The 22987-nt window shown below is 48.5% G+C and overlaps 12 protein-coding genes across 12 annotated transcripts; 6 read left to right on the forward strand and 6 right to left on the reverse strand.

The window, feature by feature from the left end:
* Nucleotides 1–352: 352 nt before the first annotated feature.
* On the forward strand, nucleotides 353–598 carry FOIG_07488 (uncharacterized protein; the record flags this gene model as incomplete). The annotated part of the gene is made up of 2 exons (XM_031207063.1): nucleotides 353–397; nucleotides 461–598. 2 exons carry the CDS (start codon nucleotides 353–355, stop codon nucleotides 596–598), a joined length of 183 nt encoding a protein of 60 aa, XP_031062596.1.
* A 1143-nt stretch (nucleotides 599–1741) lies between these two features.
* On the forward strand, nucleotides 1742–3107 carry FOIG_07489 (uncharacterized protein). The gene has a single exon (XM_031207064.1). The coding sequence runs from the start codon at nucleotides 1896–1898 to the stop codon at nucleotides 2991–2993; it is 1098 nt and encodes a 365-aa protein (XP_031062597.1). The 5' UTR covers nucleotides 1742–1895; the 3' UTR covers nucleotides 2994–3107.
* Nucleotides 1763–4191, reverse strand: FOIG_07490 (uncharacterized protein). The gene is made up of 2 exons (XM_031207065.1): nucleotides 4065–4191; nucleotides 1763–4010 (listed from the first exon to the last, which is right to left on the reverse strand). The coding sequence occupies exons 1-2, from the start codon at nucleotides 4150–4152 to the stop codon at nucleotides 3106–3108; spliced, it is 993 nt and encodes a 330-aa protein (XP_031062598.1). The 5' UTR covers nucleotides 4153–4191; the 3' UTR covers nucleotides 1763–3105.
* Nucleotides 4192–4706: 515 nt separating this feature from the next.
* Nucleotides 4707–5705, forward strand: FOIG_07491 (uncharacterized protein; the record flags this gene model as incomplete). The annotated part of the gene is made up of 1 exon (XM_031207066.1): nucleotides 4707–5705. One exon carries the CDS (start codon nucleotides 4707–4709, stop codon nucleotides 5703–5705), a length of 999 nt encoding a protein of 332 aa, XP_031062599.1.
* A 62-nt stretch (nucleotides 5706–5767) lies between these two features.
* On the reverse strand, nucleotides 5768–7250 carry FOIG_07492 (uncharacterized protein; the record flags this gene model as incomplete). The annotated part of the gene is made up of 1 exon (XM_031207067.1): nucleotides 5768–7250. One exon carries the CDS (start codon nucleotides 7248–7250, stop codon nucleotides 5907–5909), a length of 1344 nt encoding a protein of 447 aa, XP_031062600.1. The 3' UTR covers nucleotides 5768–5906.
* A 326-nt stretch (nucleotides 7251–7576) lies between these two features.
* Nucleotides 7577–8060, forward strand: FOIG_07493 (uncharacterized protein; the record flags this gene model as incomplete). The annotated part of the gene is made up of 2 exons (XM_031207068.1): nucleotides 7577–7722; nucleotides 7778–8060. The coding sequence occupies 2 exons, from the start codon at nucleotides 7577–7579 to the stop codon at nucleotides 8058–8060; spliced, it is 429 nt and encodes a 142-aa protein (XP_031062601.1).
* A 108-nt stretch (nucleotides 8061–8168) lies between these two features.
* Nucleotides 8169–9667, reverse strand: FOIG_07494 (uncharacterized protein). Its single transcript, XM_031207069.1, has 2 exons — nucleotides 9465–9667; nucleotides 8169–9407 (listed from the first exon to the last, which is right to left on the reverse strand). Exons 1-2 carry the CDS (start codon nucleotides 9532–9534, stop codon nucleotides 8350–8352), a joined length of 1128 nt encoding a protein of 375 aa, XP_031062602.1. The 5' UTR covers nucleotides 9535–9667; the 3' UTR covers nucleotides 8169–8349.
* A 1498-nt stretch (nucleotides 9668–11165) lies between these two features.
* FOIG_07495 (uncharacterized protein) lies at nucleotides 11166–13540 on the reverse strand (the record flags this gene model as incomplete). Its single annotated transcript, XM_031207070.1, has 3 exons — nucleotides 13215–13540; nucleotides 12225–13154; nucleotides 11166–12180 (listed from the first exon to the last, which is right to left on the reverse strand). Exons 1-3 carry the CDS (start codon nucleotides 13505–13507, stop codon nucleotides 11166–11168), a joined length of 2238 nt encoding a protein of 745 aa, XP_031062603.1. The 5' UTR covers nucleotides 13508–13540.
* A 1342-nt stretch (nucleotides 13541–14882) lies between these two features.
* Nucleotides 14883–15868, reverse strand: FOIG_07496 (uncharacterized protein). The gene is made up of 2 exons (XM_031207071.1): nucleotides 15609–15868; nucleotides 14883–15557 (listed from the first exon to the last, which is right to left on the reverse strand). Exons 1-2 carry the CDS (start codon nucleotides 15754–15756, stop codon nucleotides 14923–14925), a joined length of 783 nt encoding a protein of 260 aa, XP_031062604.1. The 5' UTR covers nucleotides 15757–15868; the 3' UTR covers nucleotides 14883–14922.
* Nucleotides 15869–16469: 601 nt separating this feature from the next.
* On the forward strand, nucleotides 16470–17294 carry FOIG_07497 (uncharacterized protein). The gene is made up of 4 exons (XM_031207072.1): nucleotides 16470–16685; nucleotides 16742–16943; nucleotides 16998–17045; nucleotides 17122–17294. Exons 1-4 carry the CDS (start codon nucleotides 16642–16644, stop codon nucleotides 17173–17175), a joined length of 348 nt encoding a protein of 115 aa, XP_031062605.1. The 5' UTR covers nucleotides 16470–16641; the 3' UTR covers nucleotides 17176–17294.
* A 1826-nt stretch (nucleotides 17295–19120) lies between these two features.
* Nucleotides 19121–21536, forward strand: FOIG_07498 (uncharacterized protein; the record flags this gene model as incomplete). The annotated part of the gene is made up of 2 exons (XM_031207073.1): nucleotides 19121–21439; nucleotides 21492–21536. The coding sequence occupies 2 exons, from the start codon at nucleotides 19121–19123 to the stop codon at nucleotides 21534–21536; spliced, it is 2364 nt and encodes a 787-aa protein (XP_031062606.1).
* Nucleotides 21537–21919: 383 nt separating this feature from the next.
* Nucleotides 21920–22651, reverse strand: FOIG_07499 (uncharacterized protein; the record flags this gene model as incomplete). The annotated part of the gene is made up of 2 exons (XM_031207074.1): nucleotides 21920–22111; nucleotides 22235–22651. The coding sequence occupies 2 exons, from the start codon at nucleotides 22649–22651 to the stop codon at nucleotides 21920–21922; spliced, it is 609 nt and encodes a 202-aa protein (XP_031062607.1).
* Between the last annotated feature and the right edge of the window lie 336 nt (nucleotides 22652–22987).

Below are 22987 nucleotides of genomic sequence, written 5' to 3' on the forward strand. Positions count from 1 at the left end.
AGATACTAATTCTGCACATAGACTACTGTATCGTCCAATACTTTCAATTTTCCCCTCGCTCCGGCGCCATCGCACCCCACAGTTTGTTTCGTCTGCAACAATCCTAGCCGACGCCTGGTCACCCGATCATCAAATCGCAACGGAAACGCAGATCGCCCATACCACAAGTGCAAAAACTGTCAAAAGGTCTACTGCTGCGCTCTGGCAGGGGCTCAAAGATGATGGGATACACGTCGAAACACTAGTCCTCAGCGCGGCATCATTGGGTAGAAGCAAACCTTTGTTGGAAGCCGGACGTGACGAAGTCTGGGAAGACTTTGAAACAAACACACGCGCAACCATTGACTTCAACATGAGGTTCTATGGTCAGGAGGCTCAGGAGATTCAGGCACGCAAAGTAAGAATATAACATGGCAGTGATCGAATCGGCACTTACCTGTATAGTATACTAACTAATCAGGCCTTGATTAGTCTCAGTACTTGCGTGACCTACATGAGGCATTACGCAACTGACTGTCCGTCATATGGCATCACGAAGCTTGCTGGTACAGACTGTCTTCGACGGCTGGCGCTTGAGGTTGGGTCGAAAGAAATGTAGATATCTATTTTCAATCCCGGCATCATCTTCAATGAACTTGCCGCGGCGAGTGGCATGAACGATACCACATATCCTTGGGATGACACTAAGACAGCGTAGGGTGAGATCGCCCAATGGCGCAGGTAGCTGAATAGATCACAATTACACCCTTGGGATGACGGTAAGCACTTGAATGAGCTTTACATGATGAAATCCTAATCCTGTGAAAGAGAACCTTGCGGGAAACTTCGCTGTGTGGGCGGCAAGTTCCGAGGCGGAATTCATTCACGGAGGTTTCGTCTGGGCGGCTTGGGACATGGAGGTGCTCAAGACGCGAAACGAAGATGGCGTGAAGAAGAATCCGAGGTTCTTGATGGTTGGTAATGAGGCCCTATCTGTGAAAAGGTGGGTTTGGCCCGATTGGTTCGCTTGGTCACCTATGGATCAACGCTCCATTGGTATATAAGGAGCACTGCCGGCCCCCTTCTAGCATAGAATCAAGGCGCTTTTAACCCTCTCTTATGTGACCCTCTACTGTGCGTGCCACACTATCAGCAAGTGTAGATGGTATTTGAGGGAGGGATGTGTCGTAGGCGGAGTGGTCAAGTTCTATCGACCCATATCTACCGGCTTAATGGTGAGTCGCGGTCAATTCCAGCGGAGATCTATTATGTAGCTTTTCTACAGGAGATACAACGGCTCAAGGATACTCAAGGTGTATTGCAAGTTTGCAGAAATTACTTTTATTATGATGTAAGTAAAAAGGAACTTGGTTATAAGAAGGCTGCTTTGTAAGCATTGGGAAGGCCTTATTTATGCTTGCGACTTGACAGGGAGAAACGCTACTACACCAAATAGCGTATGATTAAATCAGTCAAAGCGGACCACAACGAGGATGGCTATAAATTTTACTTCGAGGAGACTGCCAAGGTTGATAGAAACGGCTGCAAGCTTCTCTACACCAACTGCTTTCTTCCTTTCAAGGGCCGGCTGCTTTATTCAAGACACCGTTTACGGACCCGAAAGTCCGCTAGGACGGACGTGGACCCGGACCAACTTTAATACTAGCGTTCTTGTCTCGGCGAGATAGTTGCTCCGCGAACAGGAGATCAGAGGCGGGAAAAGGTCAATTCGGCAGTGGCTTGAACCTAAAAAGGTGTACATAGCTGATTACTCAACAACACCGTCATACTCCACGGGGGGTTGATAAATGCGTTTTGCTTCCAACTCTAATAAATAGGTTAAATGGTACTCATTAAAACCCACGATCAGTACTATTAAGTTCTACGTCTTTTTATTCTAAATCTTTATTATCATCATGACTACTATGAAAGCTCTAGTCTCTAATCGCAGCATCGTCACACGACTCATCAACGCCACACGCGCAAAGGCCATCGGAGGCCAGGGTGGCCGTGTCCAGGACGATGTACCCATTCCCACCATCTCCTCCAACGAAATCCTCGTGAAAGTCAAAGCTGTAGCCCTGAACCCTACCGACTTCAAGCATCTCGACATTATCTCTCCCACCAACTCGATCATCGGATGTGATTACGCAGGCGTCGTTCATCAAGTCGGTGACTCTGTCAGAGATAGGTGGAAGGTCGGCGATCGTGTCGCTGGCGCTGTTCACGGCGGTTTATATCCTGACAAAGGCGCCTTCGCAGAGTACTTGAAGATTGATGCGGATCTGGCCTGGAGAGTCCCCGATGACATCAGTGATACAGACGCAACTACATATGGAGTCTCTGCTGTGACAGCCATGCTGGTCCTCAATGTCCATCACGGGATCCCTTTCGTCGATACTAAACCTGCTACTCCCAAGAATGAAGCCATCTTCATTTACGCCGGAGCAACAAGTGCAGGCCTATACCATATCCAGCTTGCAAAGGCAGCTGGGTACACAGTAGTCACAACTGCCTCGCCCCGTTCATTCCAGCTAGTAAAGCAATACGGCGCCGATGTCGTATTCGACTACAATTCACCCTCCGTCGCAGAAGACATCATCAAAGAGTACCCCAAGATCACAAAGGCGGTGGATTGTTTCTCCGAGGGCAAATCAACATCCATCTGCGCCGCGGTGCTCAAGCCCAGTGGCGGTAAGGTGGTTACGCTTCTGCCGAATGGTAAATCTAGCACTCCTGGTGTAACTTACGACCTTGTCATGTCGTATACGGCTATGGGGCATGCCTTTCAGTGGTTACCGCCAATTGGACCCAAGTTTGAAGCCAGGCCGCAAGATCGTGCGGCCCTTGTTCGCTTTTATGAAAGTCTACCACGAATTACTCATCTCCTGAAACCTATCCCGACGATTGAACTCAAGAACGGTTTTGATGGTGTGCTTGAGGGACTGGATAAATTGCGGGCAGGTCAGGTAGCAGGAGGCAAGCAGGTGGTCAGGTTTAATATAGGAGAGTAACAAATTCAACATTTTAAGCTCTCATAGTACTGGGGTGACTAGATTCATACGTAATTAGCTGTGTTTTAATTTATTTTACTCTTCTTCAAATTTACAAAGTACAAAGTCATTATTAGGCATTTGTCCCCAATACCGACGTCGGCAGACGCATAGGCTCCGCCCCTCTTCTTATCCTCCAACGATCACTAACTTCAACCAGCTCTTCACACCCCTCGACCGCCCATGACCACTTAGTAAGAAAGCCAGGTGTAGCCTCCCAACTCTGCATGTCGTGCGGCTCACCCCAAATAATGAGTCCATTGCGTCCGGCCGTAAGTTCGTCCGTATCTATGTAATTCTCCAACATGAACCCCCGTGGCTGTTCCGTCTCGGGGGTACTGGCAGAGAAGCTAAACGGTGTTCCTCGCTGCCAAGGAGCTGCTGTATAGCTCATAAGATCGCCAACGAGATCCCGCCATAATTCGAAATTGTCGAAGCGGCCTTCGCGTCGGATAAGATTGTCGCGGAGGCGGGCGAACGGCATGATGTTGATCCAGGGGAAATGGTATTGAGTTTGTTGTAGTATAGTAGGGGCGAGAGAGGAAGGGATATTGGGGTTTGGGGGGTAGCGGGTTGTGTCGTCCAAGCAGGGGCCAAAGACGGGACAGGTTGTTGGGTCTAGTGATATTGTATTGATAGTGCGTTTGATGGAGATGAAGGCGCGGTAGACGTTGAACTGGATGAGATGGAGGAGCTGGTCGGAAGGAAGGGGAAAGTTTATGTTGATGGGCTGGGGGGTTGAGTGTATGGTCATGACTTGATCGATCTGATCTGTGGATGATGGTGCTTGAACGGCAGTGACGCTCTTGGTAGTGGAGGGTAGTGTGCAAGACGGATGGTAGTTTATGGACACGGCAGTTGGGTCTGTATCTGTGTCTTGGGGACAGCCATCATCAACTTCATCAACGCGCCAGCGCCTGACCTCAAATGAACTCGACACTTGATCTATCCCAAAGTCTTTACCCTTAATTCGTTGTCCTAAATGAAGTAATGAGCACCTCCCGGTTATTTCTGGCCAAAGGGACAACTCACGACGGGCTCTCTGGTTCTTCCGGTTCTGCAGCTTTCTTCGCTGCTTATTCGCCTCGGCAATTGCGGAGTAATTATCTCTGAATTCCATGTCAAGGCGATGCGTTTATCGACTTGGAAATGTAATAAGAAGAAGGCGATGAAATTGGCGGCCGAGTTCCTTCGGCGAGAAAATGCTCCGCCTGCGCTAGCGGCGCATGCCGACTGTCGAGTCCCGCAAGCTAAACTGGATAAGGATAAACTGTCATCAGACCCACATTCGCTCCCTGGAAATTCGGTGGGACGGGCTAGACCTGAAAAGGCAGGAATGTCATCAGCCAGGTACACCAGCTCACCCTACAGTTCGATACTGAATAATCACGATACATGTTTCTCAGACTTTATCTTTAGTTGGCTGTGATAATACTGTCTGTAGTGTTTTGACCCCATAGGATGGCGATTTGTAAGTTATTCTCCGCGATGTAGTCCGGACTGGCAATAGTCTATAATAAAACACTGCAATTATGTTTCAACAATGAGAGTATATAATGTTCAATACTTTACTTCCATCCAGCCTCAACATTTGTTCTCAATTTCACACAACTCTCAGTTTAAGTAACGACTACAACAGAATATTCAGCTCGCTTTCTATATCTGCAACCAACCATGTCTTGCTACACCGCTGTCCACGCCAACACCAAAGGCCCAGGCGATGCTCGCCCAACAGCCCTCCAAATCATCAAAGACGAAGGTCTCGAGGAAAAACGACAGGGCCAAATCTTCGTCATCACCGGCACATCCTCTGGAATTGGTATCGAAACTGTCCGCGCCATCGCCGCGACTGGAGCGACTCTCTACCTCACAGCCCGCGACCTCGACAAGGCCAAGGCTGCCTTGGATGGCATCTTCGACCCCTCCCGTATGGAACTATTCCAGATGGATCAGGGATCGCTTGCATCTGTCCGCGCTGCCGCTGCTGCTATTTTGAACAAGGCCTCCAAGATCCACTGCCTCATCAACAATGCTGGTATCATGGCTATTCCTGACCTTCGCTTCACAGCCGATGGTCATGAGCTCCAGTTCGGCACCAATCACCTATCTCACTTCCTCTTCTTCCAACTTCTCAAGCCTGCACTCCTTGCTGCTGCCTCGCCTGACCTCCCCTCACGCGTTGTGGTTCTTTCGTCTTCTAGCCATAACATCCACGGCATCAACGACTCTGATAACTACGCCTTTGAGCACGGCGACTACGATGCCAACGTCGCTTACGCCCAATCCAAGACAGCAAACATCTACATGGCCAATGAGATCGAGCGCCGCTATGGTGCAAAGCACCTACACGCCACTAGTGTTCACCCAGGTATCATTTCCACTGGATTGACTAGGCACATGCCCCCCGACGCTTTCAAAGGCATGGAACATATCTATCCCACAATGAAGAGTGTCGAGCAAGGAGCTGCCACGACGGTGTGGGCGGCTGTTGGTGAGGCTTGGAAGCATGATGGTGGCAAGTACCTTGCCGACTGCGATGTGGCAAAGCCCAGTGTCGGTGGAGAGGACAAGATGATCACACCTACGTATGCTTCGTACGCATACGATGTCGAGAAGGCAGCAAGGCTGTGGAAGGACTCTTTGAAGCTAGTGGGATTGGAGGATGATGAGTAGGCCTATAGGATCCAGGTAGAAGAGTTATCTGTGCCGGTTTGGGGTGACCGTTGGCTGGCTATGCTAGACTTTACAGATGGTATTCAGGGAAGGTGATGAGGAACCTCGCGCTTAGTCTTCTATAGATTCGATAACTATGTAATTGAATGTCTCTTGATCTGGTATTAAACAACGCAAACTGGCAATGCCGTAAATGGTAAATTAATTCGGCCAAGAGAACATGTCAGCACCAGACCTTAACCCCCACTTCTCAAGTAGACTTTTGTCATCACCAGCCCACTCTCTCAATACCTCAACACCCTCATAACTGACCAAAATGATGATTCCCAACTCATCAATCTGGTTCAAAGAAGCCCCCTTGATACTGTCACGAAATCTCGACATCTCCACCCTCAGCCAGGCTTTCTGCTTCCTGGCTTCATGCCACTCTGACATTGATCTTGCGTTCCAAATAGCTTCTTGTCCTGCAAAGCTTAACTTGGCAATCGTCGAACTGGGATGGTACCAGCCGAATTCGAGAAAAGTGTAAATGCTGCCCAGAAGATCTGCAAATATCATGGTTCGCTGGACGCTCTCTGCTCGAACCCAATCTTTCCAACTATGACCAGACTTTGAAAGTATCGAAGAAGCATCCGCCGTCTGTACTTGTAAGATATCAACCCATCTGGCGAGTGACTTGGCGTTTTGCTCAGCTTGTATCTTTTGTGAGCTGTCGTCTGAGAATAGCCGCATGGACTGGTATATAAGGATGGCCTGTATGGAGGGCAGGAGGTCAAGATTCATGGTTGAGTAAGGGCTCGGAGGACTCAAAGCGATTGCTGTATCCGTAGCCTTTATGAGTAGCTCTGCTCGTCGTGCAATCTCCGATGCAACCAGAGAGGCATTGACCGAGTTGCATGTTGTATACAAAGAGCAAGCAGCGAAAGCGTCTCGCAATGCAGTGGAGCTGCTGATTTGAGAATAGTGGATAAAGGACGTTTGTCCCGATTCCGCAAAGCTCTTGACCTGATGGACCAGTCGACTTGCAGCATACTCTGCACGTTCTTTGAAAGCATTGCCTGCATATACGGAACTAGTCTTTGGACCCCATGACGGTACCAAAGAAGTGCCGATTGTAGTTGCAGGGTAGAGTGTTTGTGCATTCAAGTCTGTATTTGGATATGACTGGTTCGTGGACTGAGGATAAGGGTCTGGGGTAAATAGTGATATGGTTCTTCCTTGGCCGGAAATCTCCTCTATGAGCGGCACCAGGGGCGGGGGAAGGGTTATGGGAGTTGGGAATAAGGAAACATCACAGTTTCCTGGGCGAACTTCTGGTGGGGATGAAGCGTGATCGGAATGAGAGGTTCCGGTACTGTCGGTTTGATCATTCCAAACAATCACTTCGGAGCTCTCAGCCACCTCTTGCGCGTCTTCAGGTGACATCCAAGCATACACACAAGTGACCCGCCTTGAAAGACATCGTCCGCAATGCGGAAATCCGAGGTCGCACCGCCTTTTACCCCGGACACAAGCCGAGCAGGATCTTTGTCTTGACGATACCATGTATGCGAGGCGCTTTGTGAGAATGCTGATTGATTTTTGGCTATGAATGAGATGGTTGTTGCAAATACTCGAGCTAATGGGAAAATAAGTCGGTCAGCGCCGAGCCCGACCATTCCGAGCCTGTTTCACTAAGATGCGGAGTTCCGCACGCTAGACTCAATCCTTAGGGTAGTCCACTCCCAACTTATACAGATGTCGAAACCCATGACTTGGAAAATGGGTATAAATAACTCCTCATAAAGCTGTTCAAGTTGATTACTTCTTTTCCATTTCACAACATCACTCATACCTTCCAAAGCCAGTCACAAACCCGATATTCATTCAACATGGCCAACGCCCTTGAACCCACTCTCCCCGCTTCTGCCCTCAGTAGCTGGATGGAAGATCTCTACGCCCGAATCTTTGTCCAGCCAGACGATGAAGTCTCGGCAAGTACCATCAAAGAGTCAATCTCAGAAGATTTCACGGCCAGGTAACCAACCTCCAAAAGAAGTCTCATACTGATAGAAGCTAATTGTGCTGCTTAGAATCAACCATGATCACTACACGCCACAATCATTCCACGATATCATCATGAAGTTCCGTGTCGATAACAAGACGACTATTCATGAAACCAAGGAGCTCCAATCTTGGGATGCACCCGATGGCTCAGGTGCTGGTTGCGTCTCCCAGTTTGTTCGCTTTACCGACTCCAACAAGGAGACTGGCGTTGGTAGCACGTCTTCCACCTTGCTGATTGCTAGCATTAAGGTTGTCAATGGGCGGAAGATATTGGTCGAACTGACAGAGGTGTTGAAGGCAGCTGCTTAGACTCCTTGGCGGATAGAAGAGCCGAGGTCAGCGCTATCGAACCCACAACGGTACATAGACTGCGGCTGCTTAGACTAGCAAGCTATCAAATTCTGCTTCTCTACAAAAGGGCTCTCAGTGTAGACTGTGTCACATTGTCATCGCTATTCGTATTAACAAGTCCACAGGATAATATACCGAACCACCTTCCAAAGTCTTGCCCGTGTTGTTGCCATGTCGCCGTGCAGCTCCTGTCCTTTCCATCGACTAACACGTCCATCCTCCACAGTGCTCCTCTGGCTCAATACTACTAATCTAATAATATGCCAGACGCCCATTTCCTCATCCTCTCCGTGGCATCCCCTGCTACTTCTGCTTGGTTCTCGATGAGGATAAAGTCATGACACTCACGCTCGCCGACTTCAATCTGCACAGGAATCGAACGGCATTTCTCTTGAGCAGCTTTCCCAAATTCGACGATTGCATCACAGAAAACCTCGCGCCTACCAGCAGTGACATAAAGCGCGCTCGTGATCGCTGGGAGATCGCTCAACCATGAAAGATCTCCATCCACGGCAAGGGCTGGGTGAGCTCCATTGACTTTTGGCTCCAGGTCCTCACTGCGGAACGAGTGTACGGAAGTACGCTGGAGTAAGCCTGCAGAGAGCATGTCGACGTTGCCATATTCTTCAAATGAAGTTGTGTCTGTTCGATCGCTGAGCCAAGGAGACACAAAGAACATCCCTGCGAGTGGGCTTTGTAGCTTGACTTCTGGAGCAGCGGGATTGGGATGCAGGAGGTGATAGGCGAGTTGAGTTGTCAAGTTCCCTCCGGCCGAGTCACCACCGACTATCAGATCACACGGATTCACGCCGCTTTGAAGTAGATGATTGAGAGCGGCAGAAGCTTGGCGGAGCTGATCAGGATATTTCCCACCTGGCGCAAGCGTATACTGCAGCACCGCAACAGCAACCTCTTTGTCCACACCAGGTCCACCATTAACGTATGCCTCCCAGCACCAAGTGAAGTGGCCTGGTAGAGGGGGCGCGACATATCCACCGCCGTGCAAGAACAGGACGAATTTAGACGCTTTCTTGCGATTCCCGATCCACATGATAGATGCGTCAGTGCCAGCGAGGGGCTCAATGTCGAGGTTTAGTCGAGTGTGATGGCCCTGGTCTCGCTGCTTCTTGATCCAGGCTGTGTAGACATCTATCGTTGGTGTTGAGAGGAATTGAACCTGGCGTGGGGTGAAATTGCCTAGGAGGATGCGCCCAACCATGCAGGTGAACCACAGATGTAATGGGACTTTGTATTTGATGGCAAGGGGCATGCCTCGGATGAGAATGCTCATGATGGTTCCGGGTACTTTGGGATTGTGAGTCTAGGAGGCCAAAGACACTGTGGTGTGAAATGACATCTTACCTAGAAGTATCTTGACCGCAAGGCCCAGTTTCTCTAAAAGAGATAGTTTTGGGATGGTAGTTGACTTCATCGCTACTTGGTATCTTAGTCTCCACTAGAGTCGTCTCGCTAGGGTTCTGGATATAGATGTTTCACAGGTTCGAGCATATATGCGAAAGAATTGTGGACTTGCAAAGTATTGGCTTAATATATCTCATCGGAATATCATCAGCCATAGAGAGTCAAGTGATACAAACAGAAAACCCTCGGCTCAGCATGGCGGCAATTGTGCACGGCAAGTAATAGAGTTCACGCTAGTTTATGCTTGGTGATATAGTTAGGATCCCCAAACCCCATTCTGAGGCCGTGCTTTTAGATACCCCAATAACCCAGGATTTCCCCTGCTAATGAGGTACAACTTCGCCAGTTTTCTCCACCACCAAACCCAATGTTTTATTCTAGCAAGCCTGACAAAGAATCTGAGACAATCTGTCATGTCTTCGGTATCTTGATGTCCTTGGCCTAGTTGGACAAGCACGTACCATTAAATGAGGTTAGGCTGTTCCAGAATATCCTTTCTCTCTTCAAACCAACAAGCCGTAAACAAAATAATAATTTAGACCTCTTTAATAGTTTCATATTACGGTAGAGGAGTTAAGACAGTAGCCTAACATCAGCTTATTTGAACCTGAGCTTTATTGCTCTTTTGTTAGGTCGCCCGCACAGACCGCACCTTGACATGCGATTTTTTAAGCTTCCTCGGCGCCTATTTTTTCCTCATCTTGGCTTGCTTTGTTGGAACATGTTAGAACCAACTCCTATAAACGAGAACGTCAGCCTGACTAATGATATACTACCTTTCGGATCTATTGGCCTTATGTTTCTGGAACGCTTGGTTATCTGGATCGCTGGCTTTGCAGACTAGAGACGGCGGCGATGTTAGTTGAGAGGATTGAAATGCCCTGAGTTGCTATTTTTACGCACCTGCTCTTGGGTCAAGAGACTTTCTACTCTTGACCATCAAGTCCCAGAGCCCTCCATTTGAGTTGTCGCTGTACCTCTCAGTGATAGCAGGTAATGCGCTTGCTGCACTGATAAACAGCAGCGCCAGCGTTTTCCTTAATGAGACCATTTTCACTTAACAGAAATTCCAAAAGTACCGAGTATATTGCAAGATAACTAGGTATAAGATTGCATGACTGGCAAGGTCTTGCGGTATATAAGCTTATCCTTAGACTTTACACCTTTATGGCTTCCTGTGTTTCAGTCATAATAAGCGAGTAAGCCCTCTTTAAAAGTTCAATTGCCGTTCAGGCCTGGTTTTGTTATGGGCTTTTAAAATAGAGCTATCCCGGCTTAGTACGTCGCTAAGTGCTGCTAAATAGCCTGACACAGCCAATAGTCCGTTGTCAGGAATGGGGAGGCTTGAAGTAGGTTAAATATAGTAATTTTAGTAGAGCTGAAATTTCGTCTCGCGCAGTGCATGCAGCTGACAGATGCTCTACAAAGCCTCGATTGCGCTACTTTATAGAATTTGACGGTGCTTGGTATTCTGGCGTACACCGACTTCCTTAGTGAATTATGAGTTGGCACATGGATGTCACGACTGTTCACTATGCCAATGGCTTAGAAACAAAGGTCCTAGTTGTTAGGAAATTTGGACTTGGGGCTGAGATAAGTTCTAAATTACAAAAGATATGATAAATAAGAAAGTTCTAAGACTCACAGAAGGGCTAAAAGTCCGGCAAGAAGAGAAAGTACACCAGAGGCCTTCTTGATAGCACCACTAATAACAGGGACAGTGCTGGGGTAAGAGCCTTTAGAACCAGGGGCGCCAGAACCCTCTGTGTCTCCTTGGGAACCAGAGCTGGAACCTCCGTTTGAACCACCGCCGCTGCCGCCACTGGAATCTTCACTGGAGCCTCCACTTGAACCTCCACTTGAATCTCCGTTCGAGCCTGAGCTTGATCCTCCACTGGAACCGCCATTGGGGCTGGGGTTATAGCCTCCTCCGGAACCTCCATGAGGAATAGTGGAGTTCCAGCTGATACCGTGGTGGGGTTTAACAACGCCCTGTTGGGAAGGACATCCGAATGTGTCGCAGGTAGGAACTTGGCCGTTGCAGTTATCAGGCGTACCCCAAGACTTCTCCCAAGGCTGATAACTAATCTTGCCTTGAGCGCAAGTTGTGCAATCTGCTGGAACAAAGAAGGACTTATAGTTATACCAATCTGGGCATTGTTGAGGCTTGTAAACCTTGAGGCTGGCGCATTTTCCGTCTGAGCAGAGATGGGGAATATGCTGTTGGCCGCCAGGGCAGGGCTCAGAGATATAGACCCATTGGCCGTTACAATCACTGCCGTTGACCTCGACAAAAATGTAGACGGCAACGGTGTTAGAGCTGCTTGAATGGCATTTCCCATCAATGCATACCAGAGTGGCGGTGACGACCTCGGTGGCTATGCTTTCACCGCTAGCGACAGTGGTAAAAGTGGTAATAATGGTCTCCTGGTTTGTTACCGTTTGGGTGACAGACTCAGTAAGAGAGATAGCAGCCTCGGCCTTAGCGTAGAGTGTAAGAAGGATATTGCTAGAGATGGCCTGGCGGGCTCGAAGCTTGCTCTCGACTTCACCTCCACAGAATTGGGTCTTGTCTCCAGGACACTCAATATCGCATTGGTCCAGGTTGTACCAGACAGTACTATCAAAGTCATACACATCACCGCAGTAACAAGCACTAGACAAATTATTAACGCCTTATAATATGAGGACCAGACTTACGTATCATGGACGCCAAAATGAGCACGTCCTTCGCAAAGGCCAGCACACACGTTGAGGTCCATCAACGGGCTGGACTCAGCAAGGGTATAGGTAGGGAAGCCAGCGGTAGACCCTGCACATCCGAAGAGACTGAAACCGCCGACATCACCGGGAAACCCAGCAATTGAAGTAGTTGTTGAAGAAGCAGAAGAAATTGTACCGGTAGAAGTACCAGTGGGGAAGGCAGTCTCGCCCTCTGAGTTGGTAGTGGTACCCTCGGCGTTTGTAGCGACAACTTCACTACTGGCACCAGGGGCAGTCCCAGTAGGGAAGATAATTTCACCGTCAGAGTTGGTCGTAAACTCTTGACTGTTGGTTTCAGTAGCAGTCTCGGTAGGGAAGATGGTTTCGCCTTCGGAGTTGGTAGTAAACTCTGCGTCGTTGGTTTCGGTAGAAGAACCAGTCTCACTACTAGTAGGAATACCAATACTGAGGGAAGGAATAGGAGTTGAACTTGCACCCTGAGCATCCTTGAGGGCGACCCCTTCAATGATTACAGGGACGATTACATCGCCGCAAGCTTGTTGGAATTTATATTCGTTGGAGAGCTTCAGGAAAAAAGGGTTGGTAGATATTTCAAGACTGCCGCTGAACCTCTCGGGAATAGGTTCAATCTGGACAACCTCACCATTGGCGACAATTTCGAAAGCACAAGGGCTACTCTCAGCCCGCTTACTGAGTCCGCCGCACATGCCTGGAGTGCATGTGATATTTGTAACTATGAAACGTGCCACGTTAATACTTAGGGTAGCAGCTAGAGATGAAGTCAATTGTTGTTTAAAAGAGGAAACTGCATTGTTGGGGAGATTCAAGGAGGTAATGACGATCGGAGCAGGAACAGGAACAGCGCGACGCTTGAGGGTAGAGTCAGTGGCCACAGGAGACATAAGGCTAGATTCATGGCATGTTAGAGCTGCTGGAATATTATAATGACTTCTGGGTGATCCTTACATAGTATCTCCGTCAGGTGGTGGGTAGAAAGAAGCACCCGGGCCCAATATGGCGTCTTTGAGATTGAGTACAATTGGTGCAAGGACTGATGCTGAGGATGAAGTGGTGGTCTCAACACTGGTGGCAGTGGTTTCGATACTCGCGGTAGGCGGGACAGAAGAAGTCTCGAATTCAGTGGAAGAGGTTGAGGTCTCGACAGCAGGGGTGCTAGTGTTTGTAAATCTCGTAAACTGCTTAAATTGGCCAAACGCACTGGAGGCGCTGGCCAGGAGGAGGCCTGAAGACAGGCGCATGATGAAGATTAACAATTGATTGAACGAGTGACAGGAAACGAATGTGAAGATCAAGTGTCGGCGGCGTGAACAGGGGTTGGGGATGGACTATATACATCCAGCTTTCCGATCAACAGGTGACATTGTGCACGTCTTGCATGCGGAGCAGTCACATTCCAACGCAAACTTCACCAACAGTAACGGTTGTTCGGCATGGGCAGTATGAGACATTTCTTGTTCTCGAGTCTTATCTGGCCATGTAGACAATGACAAGAATGCCCAAACTCTGAGTCGAATTCCGTAGCATTGTTTTTAGCGAGAGCCTGCTAATTATCCCCCTTGCGCTGTCAGAATCCAATAAAGCCCCTCTTTTCCGCCACATTTTCAGTGGAATCTAAAATATGTCAGGGACAATAATTCAATCGCGTTCGGGTTAGCGCTGAACTCACACTCGTATTGGTTGCCCGTTTAAACTGCTAACGGCTAAACGGGGGAAGATACCACGGGGTTGGTAACTCTGTGGCTGGTTTGTTGGAATGTGCTTAACAGAGGCAACAAGCAATGGACGCCTTGATTTTTTTTAATCGCTATCGAGACATTTTCTGTGCTAGACATAAGTGAACCCTTGATTCCCATGGTAACGCAAGGGGATTTAATCTATTACTTGGCATAGTAATGGAGTCAGGAGCCAGGGTTTAAACCAGGTGATGAGCGACAATGTTACCTATTGTCTAGGAAACAATTCATTAAAGTGAAGCACATAAGATGATGATCTAGCTAAGCTAACATATTAGACTTAATTATTACTCTTAGGGTTAGGATTGGGGTCTGTTATACTATAGAAAGCTATCTTACTTATACTATTTATATAAGGGTGTCTTAAGTTTGTAAAGAAGAGGTAGATATAAGAGACATAATATATAGTAAGAGAAAGAGATATAACGAGATATATAAGAGATTAGGGATAGTAAAAATATAGGAAAGAAAGAGGTAAGATAAAAAGAGGATGTAAAGGAAAGAGAAGATAAAAATAAAGTTATTTATAATAATTATATATAATGAATAAAAAATAAAAAATGTATATAATATATATAATATAACTATTAGAATTATAATATAAGTATATTTTTTAATTTAACTTTTTTTATTAGTGCTTTTTATTAGTACTCTTTATTAATAATATAATAATTATATTATTTTAATACTTATTAAATAAAATAAGTTAGTATATTAAATAAATAATAATCTTACTTATATTCTATCTTAACAATATTTTCTGTTAATTACAGGCCTATCCACTACCTTAGATTATTCACCTGCCAGATACCCTAATTCCCTATATTTCCCTACTATATGCTCGGCCTTGGCACCAACCAAGTAGCAGGTTATATACCACGACCATGACTCGTACCGGCTCTAGACCCATCGACAACGAATTACCGGAAGTTTCCACCACCATTGCATCGAGAAAGAGGAATACCACTCTGTCTCTTAATACACATAGTAATAGCACCAGCAACCCACTTAACACCCTCATAAGAACCCTCCTCATGCGCATCAGCCATCCACGTACCAGTCTGCTGCATAGACCCAACACATCCTCTGAACTGACGTCCGTAACGGCGGTTAGTCCAAGGTCGAGTAATAACAACACCAGTTTCACCATCGTGCACGGTACCGCGGACAGTGACGGTGGCTTGAGTAGTCCAAGTGCGAGAGTAGTTGATACCAAAGCTGGCACCGAGACGGTCCTTGACGGCTTTGAGATCGAGACCTGCGCTGACGGAAACGCCGTTGGAGATGCTGAAGGAGGATGCGACGCTGACGTCGATGCCACTGCGGCCAGCGCCGATGACGACGGGGGACATTTGCACGTCCCAGTCGACGAAGCGCTCGGTGCGGTCGGTCACGTAGGAGGTGGTAGAGCCGCAAGACTGACGTTCCTCGAGATTGCGGGGAGCGACGGCCTTGGGTCCGGCGTCGAGCCAGTCTTGGTCGATTTCAGGAGTGATGGGGGAGATGCCCTCTGACTCGAGAAGTTTCTCATAGACGCTGACATGGACAACCTCCACTGAGGGTATGTTAACTTATGATGAGTTGTTCAGGTGAGAGGAGGACTTACTGCGACCTTCGCCGTAGAGGATGACTTCATCTTGCTTGAGTACGTGGTCGGGGGTCCAGAGGGTCGCGTTGAGATCTCGCTCAGTCATGAACGGAGCAGCACTGGCAACAGCGGCCAGGCTGAGAAGGATAAACTGAGGGGCAATCATCTTTCGAAGACTCCAGAGAAGGTAAGATAGAGAGAGGTTCTTGAGAAGTTGGAAAAGAGGTGCTGGTTGAAGAATGAAAGCCGTTCTGCTGCCAAGAGCAGCTCACACCTTTATACCCAAGTATGGCAGGTCGGAAACTCAAATCGTCAAGGTATCTCGTTCTACCAAGGCCGTTGATAATTCACTCATCACTACAACGCCGGCAGTTGCTTCTCATCCGATTCCGGAGACTCCCTCGTAATCTCCCAACGTGCCCAAACTTGAAGCTATTTGCGCGGCTATAAAGATCATCCGTCGACAGGATATCAATGTATCGGTGATTGTGGGTTTATCCCGTCTAGGTCTCGGTAAGACCCGAGCTTCTGGTGCATTAGGAAGGTGACTCGCTAGTCGACGGGTCCAACTAACACTGACGATCACGACAACAAGGTTGATACGTCGGTCCGAGATACGGATTAAATTATCACTGGTCGAGTAGCGTTCAGAGCTATTGCTATAACGACTTCACTTATGGTGTTTTCGTCCACGAAGTTGTGATTACAAGGCAACTGCCAAGCCTCGTGGGAGAGCGATAGGACTTGGAGACACGATGTATCCTGGTTATCTATGGTATAGCATGACTCGAGTACGAAATTGGCAGGTCAGGTCTGGAAAAAGGGTATAGCTTCAGATAACAGCCAGACAATGCTTGGGCCACGGGTTGGCATGAAAGAGTTGGATCTTCCGTCTTCGGAGTCGTCCTTGAGATTTAGCCGCGATGTTCAGCATATAAGCACTCTCGATCCCATTGTTGAAGCCCAGATCATCCATTATCACATTCTTCTCTACCTCTCTCAGTCCCAGCCTGAATCTTGATTGTCCCTCTCTCTCACATCACAAGTCACAATGCAGTTCCTCAGCATCACCTCTCTTCTCGCTCTCGCGACTCTGTACGATTCCCTAGGGTCCACCCCCACACACCTCAGTACTAACAAGATCTCAACAGCGCTTCTGCAAAGCTTCACAGCCAAGCGGTCTGCGTCACCAACCGCCACTACGACCCCATCGGAGGAACGCCATGGAGCCCAAGTTACAACTGGAAGGTGAACTATGAGATTCTTCCCGGCGCTACGAACTGCGCCTGCAACTACTACAGGAACCGCAATACTGGCAACAAACAGTGGGACAAGTGCCCTGACTGTCGCTTTGTGGGACGCCCCAGGTGTAATGTCTTGATAGAATGAGGCGCTAACACGAAGTAGGATGGTCTTGTCTGTGAGTCCAAGGACTGGCATATTGGCGGTGACGAGGTGAGTAACCTAGCATACTGTCCCCAGTCCCTGTCACTGGGTCTCTTTTGGATTCCTGGCTGACGATGAATCTCAGTTTACCTACTATTGTGAGAAGAAGTGCGGAGCTCAGGGAGCAGAGGCCAACTAGTATGGAATAGCCTTGTCGTCGGTTCCGTCAAAAGGACCCTGAAGGACAGTGCAGGATTAGAGTAGAAGTTGTGATAGGTCAACACCAAACAAGAAATTCGTATGAAAATCGGAAAGCGGCATTCGTGACAGCTCGGCATTGGCCGTTTACCATGGGTCCGCAGCTCTGGATGCAAGGGTCCCGCAGTTTGACAGATGAGACATGACTCGCGCTGATCATCAACGTGCTGGGCACCGAGATAAGCAAATAGGGAACGGCTCGTGGTGCATTAGTGCTCCCTCGTTATTTGCGACGAGCCATCAGTAGTCTTTCCACGAATGGGGTTTGAAGAATGGTGGTTTAAACTTTGCAGGGAATTATGCGCGCATTGATGTTCAGCGCTGATTGGTTCATCGTGGCACTGAGATGAACAGACTTCCAGATTCGAAGTTTCGTGCATTTCCCACAAACCTTGCTAGTTAAATGCCAACAAGCTTATCAGACTCATGCATCTTTGACGGGAAAATCGAAGTCCCTGATCCCTGTTCGCAATGGCACTTTTCCATGGCTACTGCAAGGGACCTAACCATTGACAGCCCACGTGCTCTAGAACCCGCCAACCGAACCACGACATTGGCCCCTTGTTTGTTGACCGACCAGACCCTTGATGGCCAAGGTGCAGTGGAGCAATGGATAAATAATAGGGCTCTTTTCCCGGAAATCAGTTGATCCTTTTTGTCCAACGGTTGTCGTGCGCTGCGGGAATAGATGATCCGACGACCCTGCAATATCTCCATTGCCGAAATGAGCATGTGTCGATCGACATAGCTCAATCTGGTAAAACTTTGGTACCAATCGGCTACCAGACCCGCAGGATGAATTCCCGGATTCAGTGTCTGTGACAGGCGCCAGTTGAGGAAGCGACAGCAAAGTTGTTTTTACACCAATTTGTTTTGAATCAGGTTGCAACACAGATGTGAGATCAATCTCGTCAGTGAAGAATCATGTGACATAACTTTCGCCGCCTCGTTTGACTTTCGTTCCTGGAACCTTGGACTGGTTGGGGAAGCAAGCAGAAGAATATCAGCAGTCTCGCTTTCTGAGCGACTCTTGCCATCACACCATTCTCCGAGACCATACTCGTGATGCGACAACTCAGTAAGAAGCTCACATCAGCAAGCGAATGCATCCAAGTTGGGTGAACAAATAGGACAAGTCCTTCGAGCATGAAGGGCAGGCAAAGCGCAGCATCAATAGAATTCGACACAGTAGAGACAAGACTAGAGCCTTGCTAGCATGTCGCAGGCTTTGAAGATCCGTCAACATACTCAGATTCTGACAGGGTGAGCGTTGTGAGCACTGTGTGCGTGGATATCAACTCAACTTACTCTTGACGTACCCGGGTCGGAGGTTCTTATGCATTTGCTCTCCATACGTGGTTTGATCAGCTTGTTGAGAGTTTATTGCATAATGTTTTGCGCTGTTTATATCATGAATATTTATTTCATTGAGAATCTGTCTAACGGACTGATCGGAAAGTGGATGGAAAAAAGTTCAATGGCCACAAAAGGCGGATCTGATAATCGGCGAAGTTTAATCAGGCTGTCAGACTTACGATGAACTATAATTTATCAATCTCAGAACGGATACAAAGATAGAGTTCAATCAATAGCTACCTCCAAAAGTTTAACTATATCAATTCTTTTGTATCGAAGTTTTGTTCGACAACACGAGCAGGCTTCCATCATTGCATCTCTGAGCCACGGGACAATTCATCATCTCGAGCGCATGGAAAGTATATACTTTTGCGCGAATAAATAAAAAACTTATAATGCATCTATTTCTTTGAAACAAACTCTGTGTCTTGCCTGAACATGAGCGCATTAAATGTTCTATATAAGAGCAGGTTTCTTTCTTCCTCACATACTCTTCCAAATAAAATTCTTCAACAGGTTCTCGTTGCAAAATGTCCTCCCAGCCAAGCTCAAGCAAGGAGGCAATGGCTGTCAACCCACTGCCGCCTCCTAAACCCCCAGAGAAATTGGCGCTCCATCTCCAAGGCGGAAAGGTCATCTTCTTCACACTGAACACCCTCTTCGACCGCGACCACGCGACTGAGCGTGGTCTTGAGAAGTGCAGGCAGCTCAACCCGGACCTTCGGAACAAACCCATGGAAGAGCTCAAACGGGGCTACCATGCTGCCATGACTGCGGCGTACCGACAGCTCCTCCACCGCCAGATCCATGGGTCAGGTCCGCGCGGCATTCAACCCAACAGCATTCCACAGGTTTCGATTGATAAAGTCGGAATGATTTTTCAACAGCTTGATCTTAATCTGCCGCCGGCGAGTGAGCGGCAACTGATCGGCCGCGAGTTTGCTGGTGAATTCAGCCGCAACCGGTTCGAAGTTCGCGGCGCTTCTCGGTATTTGGGGGAGTTGAAGCAGCTCAAGTACGCGATTGTTGTTGTCGACGATGTTGTTGAGTGGGATGTTGTGAAGGATCTCAATTTCTGGCACTACATCGATGCTTTGATAACTCCGGCAGATCCAACAGTGCGCAAGCCAGACGCTCGCGTGTTTCAAAAGGCCCTGGATGTATGCCGAGTCTCTCCGAAGAATGCTGTCATCGTTGGCGCTGCGTTGGATGATGATATTGTTGGTATCATGGAGGTTGACGCAGAGCCAATTTTGTACAAGCCAAGTCATAATTACGCTCTTGTGGAAGTTAAGGGCATGCGTGTTCTGGTTGTTCGCACCATGGCTGAGCTTGTGTCGGAGATAAAAAGCCGACCGGAAAAACGAGGTCTCGTACAGTATCAACAACAACAGCTACTTCCTGTACCAGCTCACCCACCAATGGTCTACGCACCCCAGGACCAGGGATTTCAGCATGATCGGAACAGTGGACCCTCAGGCCAATATTCCCATAGAGTTCCAAGCCAATCACAACATCCATCTTCCGATCCGAAGGCTGGCTACCTAGATAGGCATGTGAATCAACCTCGAGAGCGATCTCGACCTTCACCCCCACTATCGGAGCCAGAATCGAGCGATAAGACTCCACGAAGTCACGGGCTGCCAAAGGCCCAGGATCGTGACCACTCGATTAGAGATTTTGAAAGGGATGTACGTCCGGCACCTCCTGCGAACCGTGTACCCTCGAAGCGCCGTCATGATGAATCTGTGGTTCAAGGTACTACTCTACCCACAACCCCTCAGGTACCACCTCGCCACGACCAGGGGTACCTCAATTACGCTGCAATGGGAGAGTACAACTGTCCTGCGCGTGGATCATTTCACGGTGCGTCGACACAGGGGCGTCGTCCCCCTTCCCCAAAGCCGGCCACGGTATTCGGGAGTACCAATGACCACCGTTCCCCTGGAATCCATTCTACAAGTCACCCGTCCATGTATCGACCGCGGAGCCCTTCCCCACCTCGATGGCTACCTCGGATTACACCTTATCCGCTCACCGAAGACTATGGGATTTCCAGCCCGCACGACGCCGGGTATCAGGATCAGCAGCGCTCTTGGCATTCTGGACGTGACTATGAGGTCTTGGGCAGGACTTACCCTACCCGAGATCAATATCAAGCTGGAACTGCAAGTTCGTATCAAACTTCGCATGAGCCTCGATCGAGAACCCTGTCTCAGCAAATCGGACCATCGCCTGGTGTATTTGACAGGCCTTGGACAGATGGGTCCGCAAGAAGGACTGCGTCAATGAGTGAGGGAGATGCTCAAAGGCCTTGGGAAACCAGAAATGCTGGGCCATTGAGTGAAAGGACACGGGAACGTGCGGATGAGCGCCAGCTTCCACGTCCAGAGGAGCGCAGTATGCATCCGTATCGTCGAGAAGTAATCGACTTGACTTCTGTTGGTAGAAATGGACAGCCCTCTGATCCGGCACATGCATTCACTGCTGCAGGTCCATTCGTTCCTTACCATCCATTTCGCCTACCCAGTCATGGATATTCAAACGGAACTCACCTTGAGCCTCGGGGCACAATTCGACCTCAAGCTGCAGAACAGCACGAAGCTGGCCCTTCTAACCAACAGCCCTCGTCTTCAAGAAATGAAGAGACAGTAGCTCGTGGCGGACGTCGGGCCGAGATGTCACTGAGTCGCATCATGTGTTCCGGATCACAGACTCAGTTCCTAGATGACTCATCCCCTGGACATTCGGGCCATAATCGGAGCACAGTTCCAGATCTAAGCGGCCTCGCTCAAAGTGCTCTTGACCTCAGCCGAGAAACTCCACGAGTTGATTCGGCTTCCAAGGATGTAAGTAAACCCCCGATCGTAACGTGACACGCTATGGGACTAACGTTTACAGGTCGGTGAACAACCCGAGGCTGCTGAATACCAGGGGCGACAGTAGCCGGTTGAGTACCTTCCCAGCGCCTGATTATGCGGGCTGCGTCTGTAAATCCCGTTGTGTGGATTTTGTTAGACAGATTTGGGAAGAGTATGTAGTGGACCAGATAGTTCAGGTAGCTAAATTGAATCTGGTCACGTACTTCTTTTCACGGCATCTGGCACCTTTGCAACGTGAAAATGACGGTGTTGTTTTCGCTCTCCAACCGCAGGCTTCTCAAGCTTTGTCTCGCCCATCATTGGCCATGCTATGTTTCGACAGTGGTGAGCGGTAACAGTAACCTTATCCTAATGTCGTCATGGACTTGTTCACAGCATCCTTCGATATGCCGGAGTCCTAGCTCTCGGTCAACAGTGTGTTACCCACGTGGCCCTCTACCTCAATGGTCAAGGGGGGGTTTCCTCCATTGTTCCCTGGTACCTGCAAGAAAATTCGATTTTATCACCGTCTGCAGTGCGCGACAGTGTGAAGATTTCACTATCCCGTCCCGTAACCTTCGTCCAATTCTCCACCTCTTTGTCCAAGGCAGTATCTGCCGACTCGAAATCCGTGGTCTTGGAGGCTGCATGTGCAACCGCCTGCCATGCATTACCCAGTGCAGATACTCTCGTCCACTTTAAAAAGAGGCATATTATCAAGCACATCAGAAAGAGGTGTACAGCCACAAGAATGATGACCAACTTCAGCCCTAGCTATCGTACTTGGATGAGCATGGTAACTGCATGCGTGGCTGTAATTGGCACCGCAACGTTGTATTCGTCCATGAGATAGTAGTAAGTCATCTGGAAGAGTCGTGTCAAAATAGCCTGGATCGCCAGTGCCAGATCCCCAGTCTGTTCGATGACGTCTCGAAATACCAGGTTGTGTTCATGATGGGTGTGTTCAGGTAGGTCAAATAATCCTGGGTTCATACCCCACCTAAAACCTATATCGAGGACATCATAAGAAGGTCGATAGAATACGGAGACATCTCTGTCCATGAAGGAGCCAATCTCAAGCTTCAGGATTCCACGGCTTTCGTCGTCTTGAGCATTGGGGCCAATCCCTAACTGGAGAAGGATAGCCTCCGTATTATTTTCATTCCAGGCTGGCTCTTGACTGATAGTTTTCCCAGACATGTTGACGTGATATAGCCTGGTCCAATTGGCAACAGGACCTGAGGCTTGGAAATACATCTATAAAGAGTAAAGGGTCAATCTATGCGGGGGAGCTGAAAGTGAACTGCCCAAAGGTAAATATTTATTACCGCCACTATTGCTTGGCATTACTTCTACATTTTTCTTGCTCACACTACATATATCTTATAATTGCTGTTGTCTAACAAAACGACGAAACGATAAGCCATTTCCGACCCAGGGAATGCCCGGTAAACCCCAGAGTAAAAGCCTGAGCCTAGAAGCTGGTACATGAGGGCTAAAGAAGCGACAGACGCCCGCTTCACCCCAAGCTTCTAG

This window comes from Fusarium odoratissimum (genome assembly GCF_000260195.1).
Source record: "Fusarium odoratissimum NRRL 54006 unplaced genomic scaffold supercont1.11, whole genome shotgun sequence".
In the NCBI taxonomy this organism is placed as follows: Eukaryota; Fungi; Ascomycota; class Sordariomycetes; order Hypocreales; family Nectriaceae; genus Fusarium; species Fusarium odoratissimum.

What these genes read in the sequence shown, in the direction of transcription:
- FOIG_07489 (XM_031207064.1), top strand. Translation starts at nt 1,896, where the DNA reads ATGACTACTATGAAAGCTCTAGTCTCTAATCGCAGCATCGTCACACGA.
- FOIG_07496 (XM_031207071.1), bottom strand. Translation starts at nt 15,756, where the DNA reads ATGATTGCCCCTCAGTTTATCCTTCTCAGCCTGGCCGCTGTTGCCAGT. An exon ending in CCTCTACGGCGAAGGTCGCA is followed by an intron (nt 15,558 to 15,608) that starts GTAAGTCCTCCT and finishes ACATACCCTCAG; the next exon opens with TGGAGGTTGTCCATGTCAGC.
- FOIG_07494 (XM_031207069.1), bottom strand. Translation starts at nt 9,534, where the DNA reads ATGAAGTCAACTACCATCCCAAAACTATCTCTTTTAGAGAAACTGGGC. An exon ending in TGCGGTCAAGATACTTCTAG is followed by an intron (nt 9,408 to 9,464) that starts GTAAGATGTCAT and finishes ACAATCCCAAAG; the next exon opens with TACCCGGAACCATCATGAGC.
- FOIG_07497 (XM_031207072.1), top strand. Translation starts at nt 16,642, where the DNA reads ATGCAGTTCCTCAGCATCACCTCTCTTCTCGCTCTCGCGACTCT. An exon ending in CTTCTCGCTCTCGCGACTCT is followed by an intron (nt 16,686 to 16,741) that starts GTACGATTCCCT and finishes AGATCTCAACAG; the next exon opens with CGCTTCTGCAAAGCTTCACA. An exon ending in AGTGCCCTGACTGTCGCTTT is followed by an intron (nt 16,944 to 16,997) that starts GTGGGACGCCCC and finishes AACACGAAGTAG; the next exon opens with GATGGTCTTGTCTGTGAGTC.
- FOIG_07490 (XM_031207065.1), bottom strand. Translation starts at nt 4,152, where the DNA reads ATGGAATTCAGAGATAATTACTCCGCAATTGCCGAGGCGAATAAGCAG. An exon ending in GAAGAACCAGAGAGCCCGTC is followed by an intron (nt 4,011 to 4,064) that starts GTGAGTTGTCCC and finishes TACTTCATTTAG; the next exon opens with GACAACGAATTAAGGGTAAA.